This window comes from Pundamilia nyererei, unplaced genomic scaffold (assembly GCF_000239375.1).
Source record: "Pundamilia nyererei isolate P.nyererei 1_Seehausen unplaced genomic scaffold, PunNye1.0 scaffold00050, whole genome shotgun sequence".
Classification (NCBI taxonomy): domain Eukaryota; kingdom Metazoa; phylum Chordata; class Actinopteri; order Cichliformes; family Cichlidae; genus Pundamilia; species Pundamilia nyererei.
The window spans coordinates 1489323-1498466 of NW_005187451.1; the positions used below are offsets into that span (position 1 = coordinate 1489323).

The window sequence follows — 9144 nt, forward strand, 5'->3', positions numbered from 1 at the left end:
GCGCTCAGAATAGTGGCACAAAAATAACGCCATAATATGACAGTATCTCTTAAAAGGGTGCCTTTCCTAAACAAAACACTTTTTTTATAGTGCACTGGAATTTTTTAAAAACAAGTAGCTTCGCAAATACCAATGAAGTCTTTTACATCTTGGCAGGGGTAAAGGGAAGTGTGCTGAGCTACAAAATCCCGATAAGAGGACCGGGCCAATAGAAATGGTGTGTGTGTGTGTGTGTGTGTGTGTGTGTGTGTGTGTGTGTGTGTGTGTGTGTGTGTGTGTGTGTTCACCACAAGCGTATGTTAAGAGAGCGAGAAAATATGACGGTAAAGGGAGGAGGGTCTTCCCTGAATAAATGCGGTTCGTTCAACATGCTGGACGACAAAATGTAAAGCTTAGTGCGCATTTGCAGAATAGGAGGCACGGTGGCTATTTTTGGCAACCCGAACTCTTTCTCTGTGATGTCTGAAAACCATATCTTGATAAGAAATTTGCATAGATATGTGCATGTCTATGTGTGCGAGTGTACAACTGATAGCATATGAAGGTCACCAGCCTTTTCTCTGCTGCTCACCAAAGTGTGTAATTACTGAGAGGACTGAGAGCACGTAGAGCGTCTGTGTGTTCACAGAAGCGGTCACGTACTTTGCATCAGTGGTCCAACTTCTGACGGTGCCAGTTCACGCTGCCCTTGTTCCGCTGCTGCATACAATAGGCGCATGCAGAGCCCTGCAAGTGTGCCAGCTTCAGCAAAGCGCCGCGTGGCAGCACATTTTCATATGAGGATGCAGAACGTAAGAGAGACTTGCAGCAACGGACTATAATGCAAAACAGCTGCCGCAACTGTGGCTTTCAGCGGAGCACAGTCAGGATCCTCCTGAGGGAGTGTGCTCCCACCTGAGCCACACAAGGAGCAGGTCGAAGACTCACTTCAGTGAATCACTGTGCGTGTCTCCAGAGAAAGATTACGTCGAGGAGTCACTGCAATTGAATTCTTATACGGCTTAGAGGCTTCACGCAAAACTTATCATTAGGCACTGCTAAGAGGCTTTACATTATTCTTATTAGCCCGGCAGATTAAGGGCAGATCAAACAAGGATCGATGATGTTATGAGTGCGCTACATGCGATGCTGAGTAATGTTAGTCCTACTAAGGCAGTAAAGATGTGGTGGATACTATGAATGTGCACTTATATAAACATGACACATGATATAAATTATCTATGAAGGTAGTTCATAATAAACATGATAATAATCATTATTAAGTTCAGTTTTATTCAGTTTTACTTGTGTATCCCTGCAGTGATCGGTCCTATTTAAACTGGCCTGTGAGTTTCCTTGTCTTCGGCGTTGCGTAAAAAGTAAGCCTTTGCTGTTTAACCCATTCGGAGCAAAGGCTCAGACCTCCTCCTTTAAACTGCGCCCACACCCGTTTGTTAAAACACAACAATGTGTCTAAAAAAGGAAAGGAAATATCCACGTACCTCAGCAGGCGCATGCTATCAGCTCACAGTAAATGTCTCATACTGTAACGCCAAAAGCTCAGGAGGTGGAGAGGAGGTGCTACCGTACCCGGCAGTGAGCGCTGTCGTAGCTTGTTACGTTCGCGTCGAGAGAGAAAAAAACTACCGGAAGACAATAAAAATACAGCGGGGTTCAAATGACCGCTGGTTTTAAAGAGTGATGGTCAGGATTCTTTTAATAGGAAATTTCCGAGTAGCAGTCAGACTGTCTGTGACTCAGATTTTGAGACTTGAGCTAGAGCTCTCCAAATGTGCACGATGAGCAACCGCAAGGTGGCATCTGTGGCTGAAGCTCAAGAAAGTTTGTGAAAGAGACCAACTTCATTTTTTCTGTCTTTTACATTTTTCCGAAGATGTGCTTTGAGCCATGTGACTATTTACTGATTTAGGTGATGATTCACTTAATTCAGTGAAATTCAATTCAAGAAAAAAAAGAGTTTTATATGTTCACTTAAAAAAAAAAATTACAAGTTTGTGAATCTCTCTGGAGATGATTCACAAACTTGTAATTTTTTATCAATCAAAGAGTACTCGAGTATTTGTACTTATCATTTCTCCATGTTTGTTCATATAGAGGCTATAGATATTAAATCCCCCCTGTCGTGGTATTACGTTGTGTAAACCAGTAAATATTATTAGACATTAATTAAAATCACAGCTTCCGGTTTTTATGGGGACAAAAAACAAACAAAAACGCATACAATTAGTTAATTTAAGGCTGTAGCACTGAAGGAGTGAGAATAGAAAATAAATATTCTGTGGATAAGAAAGCTTGTTTCTCCCAAAAATGATTTCTGGCAGAAAGAAAGAAAGAAAACTACTTGTTACTTGTTGTCCTATAATCTGTGAAACTTAACTCATGAAAGATATAAAGTTATTTTGACAAAAAGAATATTTTCTGCAATCACTTTTTAGCAAAGTGGTTTGATGTGTTTGATCGGGCTAAACAGTCTCATTGACATTAAAAATGTTTTTTAAAGAGTGATATGGCCAAGGGTGCATCAGAAATTACAACACGTGTAACATATTGGTTTTATAAAGATATTTCAAGTGGCCAAAAAGGACTGAAACGATCATAATGTAGGTAGAGTTACCCAGAGTCATAAAGACACTCGCAAAGCAGGTGATTCATAAACTCTGCTCACTAAAATCCCTCTTTGTCACAGGGTGGATGGGTGAGTAGTGAGGGTGATAGGAGGGGAAGGAAGGAGGAAGCACCGCCCCCCATACAAATAAAAGCTCAGTCTCGCTGTGGACGTTCTTAATTTCAGCGTCGTCGTGCGCGAGAGGGAGACATGAAACAAACGTGGATCTCACAAAGTCTCCGGAGCATGAACAAACTCACCTTGCCGCTTTTCCTGTTGGCCCTGTGCTTTCTCGCCGGTGAAACTGGTAAGCTGCGGAAACTGGAGATTATTTCTTACAGTTTTTCCATTTTATTTTATTGCTACAGCCCAAATCACAGCAGCAGTTTAGAAGTCGTGATTTCTTTCTATTATTATTATGATGATGCCTAATAAGATGTCTTCTTGAGAACTGATTATTTTTTATTAAACAGACAGTAAGTGTCCAACCGTATCTGTTACAGTTAACCCATGTTGCTCAGAGCCATGCCAGAACAGGGGCGTCTGCACACCACTGGCCTCAGAAAAATACGAGTGTGACTGCACACGCACAGGGTACTATGGGCAAAACTGCACAGCACGTAAGTGTGAACATCGCGCTTGGAGTGAAACAAGGTGCATCTCTGGTGGTGACTTGATGGCTTGATTCACGTGCTCTCTTGGTCTCTTACAGCTGAGTTCTTCACCTGGATCAAAGTGTCTCTGAAGCCAACACCCAACACAGTCCACTACATCCTGACCCACTTCAAGGGTTTCTGGAACATCGTCAACAGCATCTCATTCCTCAGGGATGCCATCATGAGATATGTGCTGACATGTAAGTCTCTCTGCTCGAAGGCAAAAATGAAAAAGTGGATTGGAAAGTTTTGCACAGTACATTAAACAGTTTGCGCAGGAACTTGTTGTAGTGTTTATACTACATGAAGGACTAATATGGGTTTTCCTTTCTCTAGCCCGATCCCACATGATTGACAGTCCTCCAACTTATAATGCTGATTACGGCTATAAGAGCTGGGAAGCCTACTCCAACCTTTCCTACTATACGCGCTCCCTCCCCCCTGTGCCGCAGGATTGCCCAACGCCTATGGGAGTAGTAGGTGAGTACACTCTCTACCTTTGGAGAACCAGTTTTCTTAGATTCTTAAGATACAAAACCGTCTTTGTCGAATTACATCATAGGAAGCGCGCACATTGGAATTAGCTTTCTTCTTAGATCAATTATAAAGTGGCTGAGGCAACATGGAAAAACCTCCCCCTACAAGCCCAAACCAAAGAGATCAAGTTATCAGAAGTATGAAACAGACCCAAAGAGCTGTGATTTTCCTATCATACTGTTATGTGCTCATTGAAGTCTTCTTATTCTTCCAGGCAAAAAGGAGCTACCTGATGTTAAAGTTCTGGCTGAGAAGCTCTTAATGAGGAGACAGTTTATACCAGACCCGCAGGGCACCAGTTTGATGTTTGCCTTCTTCGCACAGCACTTCACCCACCAGTTCTTCAAATCTGACATGAAGAGAGGGCCTGCTTTCACTGTTGCTAAGGGTCATGGGGTGAGTGGAGCTGAAGATCCCGGTTTTTGAAAAGCAAACTCATTTTAATGTGACCCAGTTTTAATTGGCGTGTCTTGTGCTGTCAGGTGGACCTCAACCACATCTACGGTGACAACCTGGAAAAGCAGCACAAGCTGAGACTCTTCAAGGATGGCAAGCTGAAATATCAGGTATGGGGGGGAAAGGTAGCTGTACTCGAGGCAGCCAAAGAGACCAGCTCATGTGCGTTTCTCACAGCAGTTTCCTCTTTTGCGTAACTCCGCAGATGCTCGATGGAGAGATGTACCCCCCTACAGTTAAGGAAGTGGGTGTCACGATGCATTACCCCCCTCACGTCCCAGATTCTCACCGCTTCGCTGTCGGCCACGAGGCATTTGGCCTGGTCCCTGGTCTGATGATGTACGCCACCATCTGGCTCCGCGAACACAACCGTGTGTGCGATGTGCTGAAAGAGGTCCACCCATACTGGGATGACGAAAGACTCTTCCAGACCGCACGGCTCATCCTAATCGGTAAGACAAAAGAAGTCCAGATACCAGCTGTGACGTAGTTGGGATTTTTTATTAAAAAGCTAATAATCATATTGTTAGCAGGACTTCTTATTCACCTCCCAATGACCCTGCTGTGCACAGTGGAGCATTTCATTTCAGGAACCTGATTTACTGAAAGACTTGAGAATTTCTTGTAAACATCAGAAAGAGGAAATGTGTTTTACTCTCAGGACTCCACTTTGTGCTTACCCACACTACAGACATGCAAATGAAGCATCAATAAGCACGATTTATTCTAAAGCAGAGAGTGGCTTTTAGCATCTAGAGTGTCTCCATTATATAAACCGTCACATTTCTCATCTGGCAGGTGAGACCATCAAAATCGTGATTGAGGACTACGTGCAGCATCTGAGCGGCTATCACTTCAAACTCAAGTTTGACCCCGAGCTGCTCTTTAACCAGCGCTTCCAGTACCAGAACCGCATCGCATCTGAGTTCAACACCCTTTACCACTGGCACCCTCTGATGCCCGATAGTTTCCACATTGAGGAGACAGATTACAGCTACAAGCAGTTTGTCTTCAACACCTCTGTCGTGACCGAGCACGGCATCAGCAACCTGGTGGAGTCGTTCACCAATCAGATTGCCGGACGGGTACGAACTCTTTAAGCTCCGCAGCAGCAGTTAGACTGAAACATACAAGACCAGTGTTGCTCTAAGGATGCAGAATTGAAATGTCTTTTTTTTGTAATTTAGGTTGCTGGTGGTCGAAATGTCCCCGGACCCATCTTGTATGTGGCCATTAAATCCATAGAGAACAGCAGACAAATGCGTTACCAGTCCCTCAACGCCTACAGGAAACGATTCTCCATGAAGCCCTACACGTCTTTCGAAGACCTGACAGGTGAGACAGATTCAGCACTTCTTGAAAATACCTGTATGCTGAAAATGTGACAAAAACAGGTTCTTGTAATTGCTGTCTCAGGCCCAGCTATTGATAGATTAATATCTTTGCAATGCGCTGATTCTTATTTTCACAAAGTGTGACTGAAAAACCTGCAGGCTGCACAATCCGGTTCATGCAATAGTTTACCTGATATTGAGGAAATGCCTCAGAGTCCCTAAGCAGCTGCTGGCAGTTTTGAAGGTTAGGTATTTATTTCCATGACTCTGAGAACCAGATGGCCATTTCATCTTAAGGTAGAGTAAGCAGACTGTCATGACTGCAGGCGAGATATAAACAGACACGGGGAGTCCCTCTACTTTAAAGAGGAAGATTTAAACTTTTCAAGAGGTTTAATGTCGATTAAAAACTAACTTTGACTTGCTGTATAAGTGAAGGGAAAAATGGCGTGCATGCTAGTGGAAAGATAAAAATCAGGAAGTAAAGACATATGAAATCTGTCAAATCGCAGTGACCGAGCCAGTGGGAAGGACGCCAGATTGTGTTACTGACCAAAACCATTTCCTTGTTTGTGTTATTCAGGGGAGAAAGAAATGGCCGCGGTGCTGGAGGAGCTGTACGGGCACGTCGATGCTGTGGAGCTCTACCCGGGCCTGCTGGTGGAGAAGCCCAGACATAACGGCATCTTTGGGGAAACAATGGTGGAGATGGGGGCTCCTTTCTCCCTCAAGGGCCTAATCGGAAATCCCATCTGCTCCCCGGAGTACTGGAAGCCCAGCACCTTCGGAGGCACAGTCGGCTTCGACGTGGTCAACACCGCCTCGCTCCAGAAGCTGGTGTGCAATAACGTGCGGGGTCCCTGCCCCGTGGCGTCCTTTCATGTGCCCGATGTTAAAGAGACCGGGTCCATGATCATCAACTCAAGCACGTCGCAGTCGCAGGGCAGCGACATCAACCCCACCATTATTTTGAAAGAAAGGACTACTGAGCTCTAATTTTATTTAAGCGTGTTGTTGTTGTTGTTGTTGTTGTTTTTAAAAAAAACACAAGAAAGTTTTATTTATTTATTTATTGGTATATTTATTTTATATATTTATACTGTAAAATAAAACCAGAACAAGTGGAACAAATTTTTATATTTGTGATTGAAATTAGAGTAAGTAATTTGTATTTATTTTGTACACTGTCTTCTTATACTGATAACCTCAGGCACTGCAACTTAATACTTGAAGGTCAGTTTACAGTTTCATTAAAACAGTAAGTTACTGTTAAATGTTTCCCTGGATCACCCGTTGCCTCTCCATCTATGTTCCCATAGTTGTATCCCAGTAATAAACAGTGATGAGAGTTTTAAAGGGCAGTGCTCCGGTGCAGACTGATTGTGACTATCTGCAGTTCACGTTGTTTTAGCGATTTCATTTTGACCAGTTTTCGTATTAGTCAGAATAATATGAAACGACAAGTGTATGTTGAATCCGCACTGTTTTTTTTTGTTTTTTTTAAGGAACAAACAAATATTCTGATTGTACAGGCTTAAAATAGTGTGTGCCTACGGTCTTCAGAGTATTAAACTGAATAAATGATGAAAGTCATACTTCAGAAATCAACTGTCCGTGTTGCTGTTTTCATGACGTCACTTTGTGTTCTTGTATAAACTCCGAACTGGCTGTGACAGCAGGATAAGACACTGTTATCTGAACATAGAGCGCACACATATCAGTTCACATGCTCCGACTGAAATGCAAATGGCTGTAACTCTGAGAAGTTGTTTCTTTCTACACACTCAGCGGCCGCTTTTTCTCAGTAGGCTTTGCTAGGGCTGGGTTGGACCTTCCTTCCTACAAGATACAAAACTAACAAATGTGTTCAAATGGCTGGAGACCTATTGACATTTAAATGATGTTCTGTTGATGTTAACGGGGCCAAAGTGTGTCAAGAAAACATCCCCCACATCATTGCGCTGCCACCATTAGTCCGAACTGTTGATAGAGGACAGGTTCTCTGCTGGACTGAGACCGGATGACTCACACAAATATATAAACAAAGAACAAAACTCTGAGATAATGAACTCACAAAAACAACCAAGAAGCAGAGACCACAGCGTAATGTAATTACTGAAACTGTCCGTTATAATAATCGTTACAATGTAAGAAACTGATTTACAGGATACATTCCTGTAAATCAGCTGGACTCAGAGGTAAGAAGAGTTTTCACTTTTGTAGAATAAAACAAGTCTATACTTGTTAAGCTTAAAGAAGTTTGCGTGCCGTGAGGGAGCCTGGCAAGATCTTGTGCTTCGTGTGAGATCGCTTTAGAACGTAAACGATCCGTTTTGCATTAAAAGAATACAGTTTCACCAGTGCATGTAAGGGTGTCTTTGGGTAACACAAATCTTTTCCAGGTGACAGTTTCTATGTGCTGTCTCAGTTTTTGTATTATTTTAAGCTAGAACTCCACAGACTGCATGACTAGTAGTAAAAAGAAAGTGAGGAGATGACTGTATGCTGAGGCATTATGCATATCCCTAAAACTTTCCAATGGTTGTTACACACATGCCAGGAGAAAAAAAGTAGTTTTACTGTATGTGGTGCGTGGACTAGCACTCAGTTCAAAAGCATACAGTAAACCTAGCCACAGTCGTACAGACTGGCAGTATTACAGTGGAACAAAAGGGTTTTTTTAGGTTATCCAGTCCAAAACAAACATAGTGGAAGGAATGTTGACGTGACTGGCAGCATGGAGCGGTGAGTCGGACCGCCAGGCAGCATCCTTTCTAAACACAGACAATGACAAGCTAAACTTTCTCATCCATTCACGTATTTCGCACAAATGACAACGAAATCACATTTGCTCTCTCCCCTCACACCGGGTGATTAAAGTTTTAAAAAACAAAAACTTCTTGTGCATCAGCTGTCACCTTAACTGAATGTCATGAGCAGTTAGTCCTCCATCGCACAGTCTTTGTCCCGCACTTCAAAGCGAGAGGCGTAGGAGTCCCCTGTCAGAGGGACTTGGAGCATCACTGCATGAAAATGACATGATTGTGTGTGCATATTAGTTGTTTCCCCCATATTGTCAGGGGGAGTTTTATCACTCTATTGTGCAACAATGTGTGGCATGGTCAGGTCTCGATCTGCGACATCGAGCAGGGGAACGCATCTTGCTTTGTGTGAGTTTAATGAGAACGAGCGGGCCGTGGGCCCTGATTCGGGAGAAGATTAGGAGAGTGCTTTCTCTCTGACCGATTCTGGACCTCTCTGGAGTCGGACCCTGCGTGGAGACTGTGACCAGGACCCGAGTTACGTGATGCTCTGCAGGTGGCAGTGACTGGGGTCAAATGGGAGCTGGCGCAGGCCGCCTCGGCCCGTGAGGCACTGGCACTGAAACCAAATGACTTGACTGAAATGATTAATCCCTGATCAGATTATCTAATGGTTTATATTCTTTATCAGTCAATCCATTTTATAGTTTTCACTGCCAACTGTTTCAACTGAGCGATAATGTGTTGTAAGAAAAAAGTGTGTTACTACAACAAAGTCTAAAACAATGTGGCAA

At 43.3% G+C, this 9144-nt stretch overlaps 2 protein-coding genes across 2 annotated transcripts in view; one reads left to right on the top strand and one right to left on the bottom strand.

Moving 5' to 3' along the window:
* pla2g4ab (phospholipase A2, group IVAb (cytosolic, calcium-dependent)) overlaps positions 1-1765 on the bottom strand; it is a 21197-nt gene extending 19432 nt beyond the window's left edge. The window contains exon 1 of the mRNA XM_005733127.2: positions 1482-1765. The gene's annotated coding sequence lies outside the window, so the exon portion shown is untranslated. The remainder of the gene's footprint in view (positions 1-1481) is intronic.
* A 1021-nt stretch (positions 1766-2786) lies between these two features.
* On the top strand, positions 2787-6645 carry ptgs2b (prostaglandin-endoperoxide synthase 2b). The gene is made up of 10 exons (XM_005733128.1): positions 2787-2912; positions 3109-3225; positions 3318-3461; positions 3598-3741; positions 4013-4194; positions 4281-4364; positions 4460-4706; positions 5053-5339; positions 5442-5589; positions 6172-6645. The coding sequence occupies exons 1-10, from the start codon at positions 2816-2818 to the stop codon at positions 6582-6584; spliced, it is 1863 nt and encodes a 620-aa protein (XP_005733185.1). The 5' UTR covers positions 2787-2815; the 3' UTR covers positions 6585-6645.
* Positions 6646-9144: the final 2499 nt, after the last annotated feature.

What these genes read in the sequence shown, in the direction of transcription:
- ptgs2b (XM_005733128.1), top strand. Translation starts at nt 2,816, where the DNA reads ATGAAACAAACGTGGATCTCACAAAGTCTCCGGAGCATGAACAAACTC. An exon ending in CATGAGATATGTGCTGACAT is followed by an intron (nt 3,462 to 3,597) that starts GTAAGTCTCTCT and finishes TCCTTTCTCTAG; the next exon opens with CCCGATCCCACATGATTGAC. An exon ending in AACGCCTATGGGAGTAGTAG is followed by an intron (nt 3,742 to 4,012) that starts GTGAGTACACTC and finishes TTATTCTTCCAG; the next exon opens with GCAAAAAGGAGCTACCTGAT.